This window comes from Aethalodelphis obliquidens, unplaced genomic scaffold (assembly GCF_003676395.1).
Source record: "Aethalodelphis obliquidens isolate GAN/ISIS:26980383/991018 unplaced genomic scaffold, ASM367639v1 scaffold26, whole genome shotgun sequence".
In the NCBI taxonomy this organism is placed as follows: Eukaryota; Metazoa; Chordata; class Mammalia; order Artiodactyla; family Delphinidae; genus Aethalodelphis; species Aethalodelphis obliquidens.
In genome coordinates this window covers 14,097,323-14,117,812 of record NW_020837970.1, presented here as the reverse complement: position 1 = coordinate 14,117,812, position 20,490 = coordinate 14,097,323, and the positions used below count along the sequence as shown (strand labels likewise).

At 37.8% G+C, this 20,490-nt stretch overlaps 1 protein-coding gene and 1 long non-coding RNA gene across 2 annotated transcripts in view; one reads left to right on the top strand and one right to left on the bottom strand.

Moving 5' to 3' along the window:
- The window catches only part of IQCH (IQ motif containing H), a 210,924-nt gene that overhangs the window by 139,169 nt on the left and 51,265 nt on the right, over positions 1–20,490 (bottom strand). Inside the window, exon 5 of the mRNA XM_027123406.1 lies at positions 4,254–4,374. Within this exon, the coding sequence (XP_026979207.1) occupies positions 4,254–4,374 (121 nt within the window). The remainder of the gene's footprint in view (positions 1–4,253; positions 4,375–20,490) is intronic.
- LOC113629169 (uncharacterized) overlaps positions 1–20,490 on the top strand; it is a 191,166-nt gene that overhangs the window by 156,455 nt on the left and 14,221 nt on the right. Inside the window, exon 6 of the long non-coding RNA XR_003436414.1 lies at positions 9,391–9,559. This is a non-coding gene — a long non-coding RNA (uncharacterized LOC113629169). The remainder of the gene's footprint in view (positions 1–9,390; positions 9,560–20,490) is intronic.

The window sequence follows — 20,490 nt, the reverse complement described above, 5'->3', positions numbered from 1 at the left end:
CAAATTTATTTCCAAATTTTTGGTTTGTAAATTTGTCTGCTGTTTGAATTCTTCTTTGAATCAATTGTAACATTTTACTGGTTCCCTCATTTAATTAATGAGTTAAACAGAATCTTTGATGTGTTCATTTTATAGTTGTATAAGAGTCATGGTTTTACTTTCAAAAATATATATCCTTTAACAATTTTGGAGATCCCACCAAGATGAGCAAAAGATTCACCTGAAATTGCCAGAAAAGGTACATATCACAGGGAACCAAGCCAGGCACTTATTTTCTTGGCACCCATAGGTGAATTCAAAGTGGCAATAGAACTTTGCTGACTCTTGTTTCTCTAATTTTGATATTACTCCATATTAATGGCTGATAAGTTAGTCCTTGTTGGTGGCTACGACTGAGAATTTGGTGAGTTTTGTAAATGGATCTTACAGAGATCTATTCCCTATCGAGTGAGAGACAATAGAGAATATGGTTTGTAGACTTCTGTTTGTCTATGTGTGTATTTTGAGCTCAATTCAACTAGGAATTTCATACCCACAAGGAAGGAGACTAACTTTTTGCTATCTGGACCATTACATTTTTGTGTTTCTGTGTTTATTTTTCGTTTGTGGCTGAAATTGTAGGATTGAAGCTATAAACTCTCTCTGATCTGTCATTCAGAAAGCCCTTTATTTCTCATTGTGAACATAGAATGTTTTCCTGTCTCCAGATGGTATTAATAAATTAGATTGTAAAGTCTCAAATTAAAGGAGCTGTGTTCTGATTGACTTACAGAGAGAAATGAGCACTTACAGGAATTGAATATTCCTAAAATTCCCAGAAAATAAGGAAATTGAACTTCTACTACTTTAGATGAGCTCCCTCTCACCTCCCGAATTCAGAAACTCTGACTGAGCCTCCTTACTTTTCATGGCAATATGGGTTATTTGCATAGTTTCAATAAGAAACTTTTCTTCTTTTATTAAGATATAATTGAAAAAACTGCTTATGCAACCAAGAACTTGCCTGGAATTTCATATTTAAGAATGATGTTATTAGTGAGGTATAATAAGTTACATTTAAAGAACTAAGCTTGACTTTATGGAACCAAGTGCTTCCAAAGCCCTCCCAGAAAAACTGGCCTGATACATGGCTTACAGGATTTCCATCCTTACAGGTGGAAAGGAATGTCATTTCCCAACAGGTCCAAGAAGCTTAGGATATTTGGAGTATCTCTAGAGGAGAGGAATGTACCCAAATTTATAGATTCTGTAGTTGAAGTATGGTGGACAGAGTTTCTTGGGCTTGATTTTCTAACCTCAGTATAACAAGTAATAGAGGATTAAAAAACTTCAATCTGAGATTCCTTACGAAAACTTCCAACAGAGCAAACTTAAGATGGCCTATGTGGTGATTAACATTCTTGCTGCACCTTTGTAAATTATCAGACCAAACCTAATGAGACCAGCCTTATTTTGTGAATAATTTTTTTAGATCATTTTGTATCAAAAATGGGGGAAGATTATAGGAAATTTTTTTTTTATGTTTTAGAATAAGCAAAAGAGATTACTGGATACCTTTTCAATGGAATGCATTCAGGAACTATCTGAACCTAGTCTTTGACTAGGCTATTTTACAATTCTGTAGAGATTAAAGTTAACTTGTGGGGAAAAAACTGATAATAATGCAAATAATTCATATCTATAGACATGAAAAAAAATTCTGTCTGGTGAAGGGACATTCCTTCTTTCCGTAGAAATGTCAATTTTCCATCTATTTGCAAATTTATTTCAATTTTCCTGGTCTACAAAGATATGTTCTTTGGATTCTCCTTCAGACCAGTTGTGACAGCTTACAAATTCTCTCCTTTAACTGATGAGTTAAGTAAATAAAATCTTTGACACGTGTTCATTTGTAAGAGAGTCAGGATTTTACCTGTTTTTGAAAATCATCCCTTAACACCTTTGTCTCATTTCATTTTCAAAACTCTCTCACTTTCCTGTTGACTAGATTAGGAATTAGAAATTCATTCATTGTGTCAGTCATTCAACCAATATTTAAGCGCCTGTTATAATATCCCCACTCAGGAAATATTCTGGAGAGTGGGAATTCAATGGTGAACCAGACAGACCTCATGGAGCCTTTAGGGGTGGAGAAGACATTAAATAAATTCACAAATAAATATATAATTACAAACTGTGATCATCTATAAAGGAAAAAGACAGATGCTTGAGGAAATGACTTCTACCGGCAGAGGTAAAAGCACTTGTGAAGGCCTGATGTGAAAAAGTGCTTGGCCTGATAAGGAAGAGAGAGAAGTCCCATGTGGCTGGAGCACAGAGAAAGCAGAATGAGATGAGAATGGAAGGGAGGCCAGGTCAGGCATGCCTTGTTTATAGAGTTTAGAGTTTATTCTAAGATCAGAGAGCAACTTGCCCACTGTCACACAGAGCCTAAATGGAACATTTTTATTATGAGACTTATATTCTTAACCATTGTGGAGGGGTTGGGGGAGCTTTCTTCTTTGGATTTAGCAAGATAATTCAAGAAGAAGTAGAGAAGTTTGCCCTGCATTTTCCAGAACTATCCTCTCTTCTGGATGTTGTTCATCTTTCACCACATGCTGGACTTGTGTAGGTCTGGGGTGACTTAAATGACAGTTCAGAGCATCAGGACATGTAAAAGTCTAGACACTCTATCTACATTTGTGTGGCTTGTGCTTTCCTGGTGTTCATATTACCTTGCACAGTACCAGACATATGGCAAGTACTCAATAAATGTGTTGATTAATTGGTTAATTAATTACAAATATTGTGGTAGGCCATGTGTTCTCTGGCAGATAATTGAGGGATGAAAATACGATGTTTTTCTGGACCAAGTTGCCATGGCTCTAGATTTACCTTTGTTTTGCAGCAATTTTTTATTGTGTCTATCGCTAAAGCAAGTATAGATAGATTGATTGATTGATTCATTCATTCATTATTTTATTCATCTTAATTTGACCCAGGAAGAATGGAAGTTTTCTAAAGCAAGAAGTAGAAACTCTGCTGAGGTTTTCCCGGGAGTAAACATTATGTAAACCAACTAAAAGCACGTGTCACAAAGATTTCTAAGCAACAAGGATTTGTAACTAGGAAAGTAATTGTTACAGTTGCAGGAAGTTTAATCAATTAAGAGACTTATAATGATGCAGGGCTGTCTTGAGTTTTGCTGTACCCCACCACTGACTGGGTCAGCAGACCAGGAGCTACAAGATGGGGGACTTTAAATCTTCAGGTGCCAGAAGAGCCCTGGGGAACCAACTTTAGATCCAAAATACTCCAGACAACAGTTAGAAAGTGAGGTAGAAATAATTAAAGATCATCTCACTTGCTCATATTTGAGGTACAAAAGGTGATCCACTTAATTCTTTAGGGGGACTTCCCTGGTGGCGCAGTGGATAAGACTCCACACACCCAATGCAGGGGGCCTGGGTTCGATCCCTGGTCAGGGAACTAGATCCATGTGCATGCTGCAACTAAGAGTTCACGTGCCACAACTAAGGAGCCCTGGAGCTGCAACTAAGGAGCCCACCTGCCATAACTAAGACCTTGTGAAACAAAAAAAAAAAAAAAAAAGAATTCTTTAACATGTCAGCCAATTAAGTATCAGGGAGAAGTAAAGAGGGTTACACTTGTGACACTCAGTCCTTAGTCATTTGCTTACTCTTTCATTTGCTTATTCATTCAACCAACAATTTAGTATCTACAAAATGCTAGATATGGTTCTAAGCACTGGGGATACTGAGATAAAGATGACATGACCTTTTGCTTAAAAAACAAGAAATCCACTGGTTTCACAAACTCTGGTATTTCGACTAAGACATGCATAGTTTAAATGCTAATTGCATAAATTCTGGCTTCATATTTTTGTATAATAGTATATTGAAATAAGTTTTTAAATGCTATCGGAAAAGCATCAGAAACTATCTGCTCAGAAGCTTGAAAACTTATAATAATATCACTTAAACAAAATAATAATTTTAATGTGTAATAACATCAACATCTAAATCAATAGTAAATCTATAGAATCATGGATTTTAGAGGTGGGAAGGGACTCTAGTCCAACCTTCTGATTTACAGAGAAGGAAACTCAGGCTACAGTGAGGACTTGACTTGTCTGAAGTCATCTTGGAGAATTAGTGGCTGAATCCAAATTCAAACTCAGGCCCCCAGTCCCACCTCAGTGCTTTTTCCCTATGTTCCTAAACATATAAAATGGTTATTGAATCACTAACCTTTATTGGCATCCACTTGTAAGACTGGCACAGGGGTGAAATAGGGATTCGTGCGATGAGAAGCTGGCAGAACCGTGAGGTTGGATATGGTGGACCCTTTTATTAGCTTCTGAGCCTTCACCTAAATGATCAAAAATTTGTTTTCAGGAGACATTTTTTGCCTTCAAAATGAGCACAGTTTTCTTCTTGTAAACAATAAATAAGATTATGAATAGTTTCATTAAGTTTTAATAAAGTAGCAATATCAGCTCCAATTTTATTGCTAATGAGTACCCTGTGCTATTGTCTACTGTAAGGAGTTTGTGTAATTTAAAATAGTTAATTAAATCCAGTTAACATGTTGTGATTTCCACTATGCAAAGTCAGTATAGTAGTTAATAAAGGAACTATTAAGATTTTGTTCAATTTTAATGACTAAAATATAAAAGTGCTATATCTTGACAGGAGGCTTTGAATACAGCAAAGTTTTATACAGGCAGATTTTCTAGGAAATACATATTAGAGTTTTGAGGATAAAGAAAAACTGGGAGAATGTAAAGATAAATCTATCAGTCAACATTAACAGGTTAAGGATAAACTCTGAGCATACTCTTGCAGATCTTAGAAATGGTTAAAGACATGATGTCTAGATCACTTACAGTAGATATTACTTTTCCTAAAGTCATTACATGCTTTTATTATAGTTATGAAATATGAACTGTTTCTATTAAATGGTTTCTAGATTTCGAAGATTATAGGTATTGCAAATAAATCACATTTAATTGTAGAGCCCAAGCACATATTTTACCTTTATTATAGGAGGTTATGAATTACCTGGGCCCTCTCAGCAAGGAAGATGCAACTGTTTGGTATTTATAGACTGTTTTAAATTTTCCGGTTGTTTTCCAAACATTAATTAATTTGCACAACTTCCAAGGGAACCAGGTAACGGTTTGCTAATAAAGAGCCAAGTCAGAAAGCTTAGTAGATTTGTCTCAGGTCACGTAGAGTACTAGATATGCAAAGATTATTCAATTTGAAGATTAATCTGATTCTGCATTAGTGAAACTTGCCATTGGACTCAGTTGTAGTACATCTTATTGTTCATCAAGGTCATGATGACCTTAAGGAAAAAGAAAGGGAAAGTTTCATCAAGACTCTGGGGAGAAAATCACTTTGCAAAATAAATATCTACTGGCTGAGAAATGTCTGTGAACAAAGTTATTTTAGGGCCATACTGCCAGGATGTGGTACTTAAGGGAAACTATAAGCAACTACCATCCTATGGACACCAAAACCTTTGGCGATGTTTCGTGAGGACAGTTTAAAATGACTACAAATAGGATTTTTAACAGGAAAGAGCAGACTGTTAATGCAATCGGTTTCCTTCCAGGCTAGTGGGAAGAGGAAAGGTCAGTCCTCTGGGTCTTGCCTTGATGAGAGTGTGTATGCACATTGTGTGATTATGGAACTTCTGTCTTGCTGTTGCACCTTGGTCTCCTTTCCTCATCCTCAGCTCTCCTTTCCCCACCTCACCTCCAGAGAGGAGTAGTTTCCAGGAGCTCCTCCTAACCAGGGAGGCTGAGATAATCACCCAGTGTATTGTGCTCCAGACATGGCGCAGGCATAGCTGAGGACACTCAGTATCAAAAATGGAAGGGTCTCCAGTTATCTGATTGATCTCAGGGTCAGAGAGGCAAAGGTAAATCGAAGGAAGAAAGATTCCACTTAAATAAAATTGTCAAGTACTGTGAAGGTGTAAAATACAGTTTTGGCAGTTTCGGGGCTTACAGCATCATTTATCTGGATTTTCTGAAAGCCTTTGACAAAGTACACCTGACAACCTGCTCTTGAAAGCTAAAGTAGCAGGATCTGACATCAAACACAATGTAAAGTGTGACACAAAGATGAGAGTGGAAGGCAGATGATGTTCGGATTCTCTCAGGCAGTCAGCACATTCATAACACTGGTTTCTTTAATTCTTTACATTGCATACATCTCAACAATGTAAAAGCCAGACCCAAGGTCTAGGGCTGTGCTGAAAAGGCAGTGAGGTGTGTGTGTGTGTGTGTGTGTGTGTGTGTGTGTGTGTGTGTGTGTAGGGGGCATGGAGGGGTGACATCCTGGCGAGTTTACATTTCTGCATATGCTTGGTTGGAAGAAGGATGGTAACAACCTTCAGCGTTTACTGAGCATTTACTATATAACACTAACTTTAATACAATAAGCATTAAATTTCATGAGCAATGGAAAATCTAAGAGCTATGAGAGTGCAGAAGAGGTAGTAATTAACTCTGCCTGCTGGTATTGCAGAAGGCTTTGCAGTGACTCTCAACCCTGGCTGTATATTAGCATCACTCAGGGAGCTTTATAAAAATACTGCTGCCTGGGTCCCAACCCTGGGCAATTAAATCAGAATAGCTGTGCTGGGGCCTGGGCCTCGGTATTTTTATAAAGCTCCCTAGGTGATTCTGCTGTGCAGCCAAGGTTGAGATGTACTGCAGTCAGTGATACTTTAATTATGTCTTAAAAGAAGCACTGAATGATATCCCATAGAGAAGAGGAATCAATTGTAGGTAGAAAGAATGGTGGCGGCAAAGCAAAATAGCATACAAATGCATGAAGATCTCATTGAAGGTGAAGGGCTCTGTGTGGCTGGAGTATGTTGTGTGTATCAGGAGGATAAGGTGGGGGATGAGACTGGAAAGGTAGGTTTAGATTAATGCAAATTAAAGAAACCGGCTTTATGAATATGCTGATTGCCTAACAGAAGTCGAGTATCATCTGCTTCTGGCTTCTCTCTCTCTCTCTTTTTTTAAAAAATAATTAATTAATTAATTTTTGGCTGCGTTGGGTCTTCGTTGCTACGCAAGGGCTTTCTCTAGTTGCGGCGAGCAGGGGCTACTCTTGGTTGCGCTGCTCAGGCTTCTCATTGCGGTGGCTTCTCTTGTTGCGGAACATGGGCTCTAGGCACGTGGGCTTCAGTAGTTGTGGCATGTGGGCTCAGTAGTTGTGGCTCACAGGCTTAGAGCGTAGGCTCAGTAGTTGTGGCGCACGGGCTTAGTTGCTCCGCGGCATGTGGGATCTTGCCGGACCGGGGCTCAAACCCGTGTCCCCTGCACTGGCAGGCGGATTCTTAACCACTGCACCACCAGGGAAGTCCCCTGGATTCTCTTTTATCTCATGCTTTATATTTTATGTTGAATCATGCTTTTTGGTTTGTATACTACTAATGAAAGAATCATATTCTAAACAGAGCAATGTCCCTCATATCTGGTACTTATTACTGTTTCCAAAACTATAATTCAGAACTTTATCACTTTATGCCAAAATCCTCTATAATAGCTTAAAATTTCTTCAATATTTAAAAAATATATAAAAGCTTAAAGAAGAAAACAGCAATCATATTCCTGTCAGCCAGAATTAATTATTGTGAATATCTTGGTATATTTGCTTCCAGTGTTTTCAAATAGAAAAATCATTCTATTTTATTATTCTGGTAATAATGATATATGCTTATTATAAAGATTCCAAATAATGCAGAAAAACACAGAGATGAAAGTTTAAGAAACCATACCGAATATCATTAGGTGATTCACTATCCCTGACATCTTCGGAGTGATTGATCTATTGTTTTATAAAAGTAGGACTTATATTATTAAACTTAATTTGACATGAATTTAATAGGAAGGGAAAAGGCTGAATTAAATCCAGCAAATTGGAACTTCCCTGGTGGTCCAGTGATTGAGACTTCGCCTTCCAATACAGGGGGTGCGGGTCCGATCCCTGGTCGGGAGCTAAGATCCCACATGCCTCGTGGCCAAAAAACCAAAACAGAAGCAATATTGTAAAAAATTCAATAAAGACTTTAAAACCACATCAAAAAGATAAAAAATAAAATAAACCCAACAAATCATTAAGCCTCAAATAAATATTTCTTTATCACAAGATTCCTGTGAATTAAAAAAGATTCCTCTGCATGGGTTGGCAAATTTTTTCTTAAAGGGCCAGAGAGTAAATTTTAAGCTGTCTCAGTCTATTTTTATAGCTGGAAAGTAGCATAAACAATATGGAAACAAATGGGTGAAGCTGTGTTCCAATGAAACTTTACTTACAAAAACATGTGGTTCACCCTCAGGCAGTGATTTGTGGACCCCTGCTCCATTGTTAAATAAAGGCAATTATGAAAAACATTTAGGTTTTTTTTCACCACATGTTTTTATTTTGGATAACATATCCCAGCTTCAAAAGATGGCGAACATTAGAACTTTCTTGCTACTCCCATCTCCTCTCCCTCACCTCCCAATTTTGTATTATATTATTTTTACATTGTCCAGATTTATAATATTCACATTCTCTCTTGAAACCATCATTGCTATGATTTTTTGGTATTAGTTCTACATGTGAATGGATCCAGTGCTCATCAACAGTCCTTCTGTCAGGGCTTCTTTATGCTTGAGTTCTTTATTTTGGTGGATTATTAAATTGCCTGGCTTTGGTTATTAAGCAGTTCTTTCCAACAAGTGTTCATGGGTATTTTACTTCCCTGAACCTTTATACTTGAATTACACCCGGGGCCATCCTATCTTAAAACTCTGTAGACTACACCATTGTCTTCCACAATGAATATAATGAAATTGGATGCCAGCCTGATTTTTTACCCCTTGTAGGTGATTTTTCTTTCTGCCTGGATGTCTGAAGCATTCTCTGCCTTTAAAGTTCAAGTGTTTAACTAGGAAATACCTTTATGTTAAATATTCTAAATCAAAATTTCCTGGGATTCAATGTTTTCTTTCCACCTGCAGATTCAGTTCTTTCTTCACTTCCGGAATGTGCTCTTAAATTACAGCATTAGATACATCTTCTCTTTCATTTGCTGGGTTCTCTCTGTGAGGGACATCAAGTGTCCTTAAATGTTGGCTCATCTTTATCTTTCATAGTGTAGTTCCTAACTATTCATTCTCTCCTGGTTCCTTTTAGAATAGAACACTGAGTTTTAGCTGAGCACATGGCTATCCAGTTAAAGACCACATTTCCCAGTGTCCCCTGTGGCTAAATGGAGACGTGAAGCCAATAAGATGTGGCAGAAGTGATACGTATAACCTCTGTGGCATCTCCTTAGAGTGCTTGCTCTGGACTATTTTTATCCTTCCTACAGACTGAAACATGGGTGTGTAAAGGAGCCAGCTTCAACCATTGAAATGAGAATGTCCTATAACCACAGGAATGAGGAGGTGATGGAGCATCAAGATAGAAGGAACCATATTTTGGATGACCTCCTGGAGGAGATCCTGCCAGACTGGGACTTCTTACCTGTGGACTCTTTTGTGAGTGAGAAGAAACTAATTTATTTAAGGCATTATATTTTTGGATTTCTTTGTTACAGCAGCTTAGCTGGTAACAAACTAATATGCATATCTGTTAACTTCTAATTAATTTCCTTTATTTTTTCGTCTGCATTTACTGTGCTTACAGTCTTTTCTCCATGTCAATATTTCAGTATTCAGCAGTATCTGTTCTGTTCTTTCTATTTATAGTTTACTTATTAGTTCCATAAAGTATTTTGGTATTCAATTTATTTCCTTATGTCTGCAACCTCCCTTTTTATCTCATTCTGCTATTTTATCATCTCATGGTTGAGCTCTAGTTTTACTTAATTTATGCTCCTATCAAGCTGTGCTACAATGTGAAGAAATTGTGAGAAAATTCCTTCTGTTCCTTGAGTTAGGTTTTTTTCCTAGATTAGGCTTTGTCTTTTGCAGCCCATGATTCTCCCTCCCTCCTCAGCTCTTTTTCTTTTGTTAGCTGTGGGTGAAATACTGACATGTATGTAATAGATCATTAGTGACTGTGTCATTTCTTTTCCCCTTGTACATACTTGGGCAGCTATGTACAGACATTCTACTTGCTCTGATATAGTATCTCCTCCCCCATTGTCTGGTACCAATGTGTTTTCTCTCCCAACATCTGAAAACTGGGTATTCTGGATTTTCACCACCTTTCTGTGACCTGAGGGCATAGGTGGGAGAAGCCTCTGTTTTAGGACATACACGGTTTTTGTTAAAATATGTAGACGCTCCTCCGTCTCCTGAGATTTTGATGAACGTATTGTATCAGGGTTTGCTCTACCCAATTGAGGATGAAACCATCCCTCCCTACCCCCACCCCCAGGGCTTTGGAACATTTTGGTGGGATCCTGAAGTAGTCACTTCTTTAAGGAAGAATCAGACACATTATTTACTTTAATTTCACTTGTTTCTTCCAAGTTCCCTTGTCAGAAGAGAAAAAAGATAAGAATGCCGCTTGATTGTCTTCTCTCCGTATTTTGTAGTATTTCTGAGAATCCCAATATTTTGAGAATTTACCAGTAGTATTTCTAAGGACTGGGGAGGGGTTAGGCTTGGAGCTGTGCTGCACCCTCTAACTCTGCTCCAGAATCTCCTGCTTCGTGAATTTAAGAAATTGTGCACAACCTTCAGGGCCATATTCAGCAACCCTGTCCCAGCGCTCCTCCTCATCTGTTGGATGGGGAAACTAAAACTCAGAAAGGGAAAATGGCTGGAGCACATGTCTAATCTGCCTTTTAGTTCAGAAGCACAACTAAAATGCATGTCACTGTTTCGTGGCCCAGTGCTTTTTACTATATTTTCTTGCTTCCTGAGTTCTTGAAACTTTAGAGCAAAACACAGCTCAGGTCATCAGCTTTACTACATCCTCATAGTAAAGCTCTACCACTCCGTGTCCTATCTCACTCCTTTCCAAGTGCCATTTAACTTAGATACAGTAGGAGTCTCAGTTTCTCTCAGACTAAGGATTACCAGTATTCTTGGAGCCTGGAGAGGCTTCTGTAGCAGAAAAGCAAGAACCCTGAGCTTGGAGCACTGGATTTGAGTCCCAGCTCTGCCATTTAATTAGCAATGTAGGGGTGGGGGTGGGAGGGGGGGGTAAGTCATTTATCTTCTCTGAGTCTCAGTTCTATCTTCTGTAAAATAGGGATATTCTTATCTACAGGGCAGCTGAATTTTATGTAAAGGATTTGTTCCTGGAGGCATTTCATAATTGTAAACCACATAATTCAAGACAGCTAGACAAGGAATGGCAGATATGGCAAAGACTGCTGGTGGACCTTCAGTGTGCTACTTAGCCAGAAACTACATTTCCCAGGCCCTATGGTAGCTTCCTGTGTCTTTGTGACAAGTTCTGGCCAGCAGTATAGGAATTGTAGTGATTCTACCAGTTGGAATACAGACAAGATGGTGGGAGTGTAGCAGCCATCTTAGATCACAAGATAGAAAATGGCCTGTTCAGGAGGACAGAGCAGTAAAATGGTAAGTGTGTGGGTACCTGGCATTGTAGAGCTGCTGTGTCAGCCATAAACTGCTCTGCTCAAACTGTGACATGAGAAAACATTAATTATTGTCACATTTAATCGACTGGGTTTTTTTTATATAAATTTATTTATTTATGGCTGCGTTGGGTCTTTGTTGCTGCGCACGGACTTTCTCTAATTGCAGCGAGCGGGGGCTACTCTTCGTTGCGGTGAGCGGGCTTCTCATTGCAGTGGCTTCTCTTGTTGTGGAGCACAGGCCCTAGGCATGCAGGCTTCAGTAGTTGTGGCATGCGGGCTCAGTAGTTGTGGAGCACGGGCTTAGTTGCTCCAGGGCATGTGGGATGTTCCCAGACCAGGGCTCAAACCCACGTCCCCTGCACTGGCAGGCAGACTCCCAACCACTGCGCCATCAGGGAAGCCCCTAATCTACTGTTATGTGTTACACTTGCTAAACTCATATTCTAAATAACACAGGATATTTTTATTTACTCAAGTGGTGCCTTCCTGTGGAAACTTAAGCTTAAATATGTCTTAAATTCACTCAGATTGATCCAGCTTTGAAAGAAAATGAAATTTTATTGTTTTTTAAATTGGGGGGCATTTGAATTATTTCAAACTTTGTGTATAAAGCAAGACTTATTTTACATCATGGTATTTCACGTTTACATAATTCAATTTAACATAGAATTCATCCTCACTGACCTTCCATAAGGCCATTGGTAGGAATTAATGTGTTAATATATGGAGATGCACACCATAAACTTTTTTTCCTACCAGAAACTGGGTTTTATTTTTGTTTCACATTTTATTGTAGTATAACTTTTTTTTAAAGGCACAAATCATAAAGTCATCAACTGATAAATTTTTACAAAGTGGACGCTGTGGGTCACCAGCCTCCAGAACAAGAGGTACAGCATTACAAGCACCCCAGGGGCCCCTCTCTTGCTCCTCCCAGTCACTACTATAACCCAAAGGTAACCACTATTCTGAATTCTGTTATCAGCTATTATTTTTTTCTGTTTGTGAACTTTACATAAATGGATTATTACAGTATGTATTCTTTTGTATCTGGCTTTTTTCTTTTAAAATTGGTGTGAGGTTTACCCATATTTTTATATATAGCAGTATGTTCACACTATGGACTTTTAAGTATTGATTTTGAGTTATAAATTATATTTATAGCTATAACCATTAAGACTTGAGCCTGCAACCTCCCCCTTTTTTTGCATTGCTTATGATGTTCCTTCTGGAATATTCTCTTTTTCTCAACTCTGGCTACTAAATTCCTGTCACCTTTTAACAATTGGCTTAAAGGTAACGTCCTCTAGGAAATTGCCTCTGATCTCTTCCTCCTCTGAGTTCCTATAGCTTTTCTTTGTACTTTGCTTATTACATTTACAACATATATTTTAAGTATTTGTATAGTACCCTGGTGGCATTACATAATCCAGAACTCATTTAATTCTGTCTTATTTTCTCAACTGAAGAAGAAATAGAGCCATAAAAGTTTAAAAAAATATAACCACTTAAGTCTTGTTGGAAAGTAGCAATTAACATAACCATATTAATAGCAAATATTTTTCATTTTGATAAAGATAGTATTATACAATGACAAGACTAAAAAGTGACCTAGTTACAACTGTGATAATGATAGAGTAGCTTATTACAGACTAATCCTCCTGAAGATAACAATCATAAATTCTGGATAAAATATTTTTTTAAAAACCAACTATTTGAAGGTACTGAGATAAATTGAAAACAGGCAGAAGCTAGAAGGGAGTTGATGTTGAAAGAAGGGAACTGTAACAGTTGAGATTTATGTGTGTGTGACTTTGGTCCGAAAGTACTTCTCAGTCCATGAGATGCAAAGTGGCTATAATTTAGGAAGAAAGGCACAGTCTTACTGGCTAAGGAAGTAAGAGGATGAAGTTTAGGGCTGTCATAAAGGCTGAAAATGAAGGGGAATCCCAGAAAGGAGGAAGTTGCAAGGCAGGGATCCATAATTTGCAAATAAATAGCATGCAAATCCTTGGCTGACCTTTGAGCTACACATATATGGAAGAGATTCTAAGAAGCCCAGCAAAGATGCAACAGTTAACAATTTGAAAAAAACTGAGCAGAGATTCCAGCTGCTACCCACCAAGGGCAGAGTTTGGAATTTGAGTCTCGCCAAATTAATTGCCTGCTTGAACAAGAATTAACACATTCTAGAGCATGGTGACAGAATTCAGAGTCTATGCAACACATTATTTATAATGTCCTCAATGCTATAAGGTCCTCAATGCTAAGAAATAGGAAAATATTATCCACACAAGAGAAATAGTCATCAATAGAAACAGACCCTGGAGGTGATGAACCAGTTTACTGCACAGATTGTGGTGATGGTTTCACCACACTCATCAAGTTGTATACACTAAATATGTACAGATTTTGTATGTCAATCATGCCTTAATGAATTAGTTTTTAAAAAAAGAAAGATATCAAGATAATCCAGAGAGTAGAATTAGCAGATAAGGACTTTAAAGCTGTTATTACACATATTTTAAAAACCTTAAAGAAAAATATTATCATAATGAATTAACAGATGGAAAATCTTGGTTGAAAAATGAAAACTATAAAAAAAGAACTAAAGGAAAATTTTAGAACTGAAAAGTAAAATGTCTGAAATGAAAAGCTTGTTGGATAGGCTTGACAGCAGTTTGGAGTGAGCAAAAGAAAGGGTAGTGAACTTGAAGAGAGATCAGTAGATGTTATCTAATCTAAAGAACAAAAAGAAAAAAATATTTAAAAAATGAATAGATCCTCAGTGACCTGTGAACAATATCATGTTGTATATTTTGTATGTAATTGAAGTCCCAGAAAGAGAGGAGAAAGAGAAATGTGGAGAAAAGTATTAAAGAAATAATGGCTAAAATGTTCCCCAGTTTTCTGGAAAACATAAACTTATAGATCCTAGAAGCTCAATGAATCTCAAGGAGCATAAAGACAAAGAAAACTGCACATGGACACATCATGATCAAACCCCTGGAGAACAAAGACAGAGAAAAACTTGAAAGTAGCCAGAAAAGAAAGAAAAACAAAAAGACGCATTATATACAGGGAATCAATGATCTGAATGATTACTAACTTCTCATCAGAAACAATGGAACTTTAAAGCATTAATTAAAAAAACCCAAAACCTGGCAACTCAAAATTCTCTATAAAGGCAATATAAAGACTTTTTTTTTGATAAAAGAAGACACATAAGCAGTATGTGTTACAAGAAATGCTTAAAAGAAGTTTTTTAGGCTGACAGAAAATGATGCAAGATGGAAACTCAGAACTCTATAGTAAATATAAAAGACTATATATTTTTCTCCTCTTAATTTCTCTTAAAGACAATTGACTGTTTAAGGCAAAAAAATACAACATATTGTGCAGTTTACAATACATGTAAGTTACATGACAACAAAAGCACAAAGAATTGAGAGGTAAATAGAATTCTATAGTTTGCAAGTTCCTTACATTGTATGTGAACTGGTGCAATATTAACTCCAAGGAAACTCTAATAAGTTAAGGATGCATACTGTAATCCCTAGGGCAACCACTAAAAATAATACAAAGAGGTATAACCTAAAAGCCAATAAAACAGAATATTAAAATTTTTTTAAAAAAAAATCACATAATCCTAAGTCAGGCAGGAAACAAAGGGACAAAAAAGCGTTGGACAAAATAGAAAACAAGTAGAAAAATGGCTGTTCTAAATCAAATCATGTCAATACTTACATTAAATGGAAATGGACTAACTGTTAATTAAAAAACAGAGGTTAGCAGGCTGGATTTTCAAAACAAGATACAACTATAAGCTATCTATAAGAGATGGATTTTAGTTTTAAAGACACAGATTGAAGTAATAACAACAAAAAAGAGATTTATATAGCATGTAAACAGTAAGTGAAAGAAGGAGTGGCTATATTAATATCAAAGTAGACTTTAAGACAAGGAGTATTATCAAAGAGAAAGAGGGATAAAAAGCTCAATTAGTTGAGAAAACATAAAAATCATAAACATGTATGCCTCTGATAACATTAACACAAAAAAATGGAATAAAAATGATTAAAACTAAAGAAAGAAATAGACAAATCTTTGATTAGAGTTGAAGATTTTTAAATTCCACCCTCAGTACATTGTAGAACAAATAGATTTTAAGAATCATTAAGAATATAGGGCTTCCCTGGTGGCGCAGTGGTTGAGAGTCCGCCTGCCGATGCAGGGGACACGGGTTCGTGCCCCGGTCCGGGAAGATCCCACATGCCGCGGAGCAGCTGGGCCCGTGAGCCATGGCCGCTGAGCCTGCGCGTCCGGAGCCTGTGCTCCGCAACGGGAGAGGCCACAGCAGTGAGAGGCCCGCGTACCGCAAAAAAAAAAAAAAAAAGAATATAGAAGATCTTGGGAATTCCCTGGTGGTCCAGTGGTAGGACTCCATGCTTGTCACTGCTGAGGGTCTGGGTTCAGTCCCCGGTTGGGGAACTAATATCCCACAAGACACGTGGCACGGCCAAAAAAAAAAAAAAGTAAGGTCTTATCAACGTGGGTTTGATTACAGAAACTAAGTATTCTCTAAATAATGAAAAAAATATATAGAAAATCTGAGTATCACCAATAGCCACCCTGACCTAACTGATATTTATAGACCACTACAACCAACAATGGTGAGATATACATTCTTTTCAAGTGTACATGAAACAGTCACTAAAATAAATTATATCCTGAGCCACAAAATAAGTCTCAATCAATTTCAAAAGATTTGAATCTTATAGAGTATATTCTTTGTCGCCAGTGGAATTAAATTAGAATTCAGTAAGAATGAGAAAACTGGGGCTTCCTTGGTGGCACAGTGGTTAAGAATCCACCTGCCAATGCAGGGAACACGGGTTCGAGTCGGGGAAGATCCCACATGCCACGGAGCAACTAAGCCCCGTACGCCACAACTACTGAGCCTGTGCTCTAGAGCCTGCGAGCCACAACTACTGAAGCCCGCGCACCTAGAGCCCATGCTCCACAACAAGAGAAGCCACCGCAATGAGAAGCCTGTGCACTGCAAGGAAGAGTAGCCCCCGCTCGCCACGACTAGAGAAAGCCCACGTGCAGCAATGAAGACCCAACGCAGCCAAAAATAAAATTAATTAATTAATTAAAAAAAAAAAGAATGAGAAAACTAAAAATAAATTTAAAATCCCCAAATATGTGGAATTTTTTTTTTTTTTTTTTTTGCGGTACGCGGGCCTCTCACTGTTGTGGCCTCTCCCGTTGTGGAGCACAGGCTCCGGCCATGGCTCACAGGCCCAGCCGCTCCGCGGCACGCGGGATCTTCCCGGACCGGGGCATGAACCTGTGTCCCCTGCATCGGCAGGCGGACCCTCAACCACTGTGCCACCAGGGAAGCCCAAATATGTGGAAATTTCACAAGACACTCACAAGTCAAAGAAAAAAATCATTAGAGAAATTTTGAACTGAATGATCATGAAAATGCAGCATATCAAAATTTGTGAGATGCAGCTAAAAACACTGCTTAGAGGGAAACTTATCAGTCTAAATGCTTATTTTAGAAAATAAGAAAGGTCTAAAAGCAATGATCTAAGATTCTATCTTAAAAAGCTTAAAAAAAGAGTAAAATAAACTCAAAATAAGTAAAAGGAAGAGAATAAAAAAGATAAGAGGAGAAATACATGAAATAGAAAACAAATAACAGAGAAAATCAACAAAGCCTAAAGTGATTCTTAGAAAAGATTAATAAAATTGATAAACCCCAGCAAAAATGATCGAGAAAAAGAGAAAGCATCAGTTACCAATATCAGGAATAAGGAAGAAAGAGAAAAGAGAACAAGAGAGATAGGAAGAGAAAAAGAAAGAAAGAAGAAGGGAGGGAGGGAGGGAGGAAGAGAAAAGGTACCCACAGGGTCACCGTTCTCAGAACTGGAAAGGGTCTTAGGATAATAAAAGGGTAGTTAGTAGCAGAAGTGACCCTGGGATTGTGAACAGACTCAAAGAATGTGGTGAGTAGAGATGACCATGGAGGAGATGCCAAAAGAAATATTATTTGGAACACACAGAAGTCTGAGGTACAAACATCTGCACACCTCACAGGCCCTGAACAGTACATCACATTAAAAAAAAAAAGTGGAGGGCTTCCCTGGTGGCGCAGTGGTTGAGAGTCCGCCTGCCGATGCAGGGGACACGGGTTCGTGCCCCGGTCCGGGAAGATCCCACATGCCGCGGAGCGGCTGGGCCCGTGAGCCATGGCCGCCGAGCCTGCGCGTCCGGAGCCTGTGCTCCGCAACGGGAGAGGCCACAACGGTGAGAGGCCCGCGTACCGAAAAAAAAAAAAAAAAAAAAAAAAAAAAGGAGAGTTTGATATGATGCCACAAAGCCCCCAAGAAAATATTAAATCCCAGTAAAATGTGAATGAAGATGGAAAAAATGTAATGTTTTCTAAAAATTTTTCCATTAAAAATAGTTAAAATCCAGCCCTTAAGCAAAATTTCTCAAAGTTTGTTCCTTTGAATATGGTTCTATAGCTGTTCTGCAAAGAGGGTTCTGAGGAAATTTTGCTAACATTGCTAATGGCATTGGCCCCTCTCCTCCTAAAGATTCTTAATGTACATCAGCATGTTAGTGACTGCAGCTGGCCTAGTTGTATGAAAGTCAGCCTGTCTCTCTTTAACCTCATGGTCACCACTTTCACAGGACCACAAAACCCTCCTTTCATGGAATACCTATTAACATTCCAAGGAACCAGTATTCTTTGGAATACATATTGGAAAAAACTGATCAAAGGATTAAAACATAGCTAACAACAGTACTTGCTGTAATTTGTTACTATTAGACCATTCTGCAAAGTTAAAACATAAGTGATAACTTGATTTTACGTGAAACTTTTCTTTAAAGGAACTTGAAATATAATGGACTCAGGATTTTCTGATAGATTCAGACTGACAAAAATCTAACTATTTTTGATTCTATTTTGTCTCTCTATATTTAGTAGCATTAAGTGTAGCATTCCAATAGAAATTTTTAAAAACTGGAAGAGTAATCACTCCAGATTGAAAAAAATCTAGAAAAGTGAAAGAATAATAAAGTACTGGCATTTCACCTGCATGTTTATTACATCTCATACAAGAAAAAAAAATTGGGGGTTACTTATGCTTGTGATCTTTGCATAATGGTGAATATTAATACCACACCTTCACTCAAACATTGTCACAAGACATGGAAAGGAAAGCAACAGGAATACCTCTGCCTTCTGTATAATTTTTTTATGTAAACCTAGGGCTATGTATTACAAATTGATGCTTACAATCTACTGTCTCACCCTTTACTAGCGACTACATGAGAGGCGATGAGTTTAAATGGTAGTCCTTTCAGTTAAGATCTAAGAAAGTCTTTGCGAGTAGTTTATTGTTTTTTGTAATTATTTTTGCTATTGATATTTATTCCCTTATTATAGAACAGTGTGTCAGTCTCTAGGCATTTTTGTTTAAATACTGGCTAGGGTCACAAGTGAAATGAAGTTTGGTCCTCATTTACCTCATACTAGCAGTTGGGTTGGCACGCAGCTGCAGAACTGCTGGGGCTCTTTTTATTTAATTTGGCATCCCTTCCTGAGCAGTATTGAGACTTTTAGTTCAATGACTCCACTGGGCTTTGCCATAATTTCTATGTTGTATCAGTAAAGTCTTCAGAAGAGATGCCTAAGCAAACCTGAAAGCAGGCTAGGAATGCTTCTAGTTCAGGTGTTTTTAAGTCAATGAAGGAATTGACTCCCCAATACAAATTAAGTCCATTAAAAATTACAACAGTATTCATTTAGTAAAAAATCTGATTTTTAAAGTATATTAGATCAGCTTAATACCGTGTGTGTGTGTTAAGAGTTTGTCCTTTTTGCACAGATTCTCTTGGAATAATTTTCCTAGACTCCGAATCAGACTGTCAAAAAAATACATGTCTAAATTTTGAGTTAGCCGCATGTTAATTACATGACTTGGTCATATATCTTAACCTGTACAATCCTGAGAGTATTATGGGAATAATGATCTCTCTGACATGCTCTGAGTATGCAGTGATAACACATAAAAGTCACTAGGACAGGGTCAGGTATATAATAGGTCGTCAATAAATGCTTCGTTAAATGTATTAATGGAAGATGAAGACATCAGTGCCTTCTGTGAATTTTACTTCCACAGTCAGAAGAGAAAACAGTTTCACCTGGTCTGCTTTCCTGTATTACATGTCCTATGTTGATGGGCATACATGCCCGATATTCCTTTGGAACGGAGCCAAAGGAAAGAGATTTTGAGCGGAATCAGAATTATAGATTGTCAGAACTGGATGATATCTTAGAGATGATTTGATCCAGTGCCCCAAGTTTACAAATGAGCAAATTAAGTCCCAAAGAGTATAAGTGATTTGCCCAAAAATCACAGAGAAGTTAGTGACAAATCCAGGACTGGAGCCCAATGTAAACAGGGACTTTTCTTGTAATGGGGATTGTTAATATTGTATGAGGCTAACAGTGTTTTTAAAAATCTTCCTTTTCATCAAAAAGTCTACAAATAAAAAATGCTGGAGAGGGTATGGAGAAAAGGGAACCCTCCTACACTGTTGGGGAGAATGTACATTGTTGCAGCCATTATGGAGAACAGTATGGAGGTTCCTTAAAAAACTAAAAACAGAGTTACCATATGATCCAGCAATCCCACTCCTGGGCATATATCCAGAGAAAACCCTAATTCGATAAGATACATGTACCCCAATGTTCATAGCAGCACTAGTTACAATAGCCAAGACATGGAAGCAACCTGAGTGTCCATCGACAGATGAATGCATAAAGAAAATGTGGTATACACACACACACACACACACACACACACACACACACACACACACACA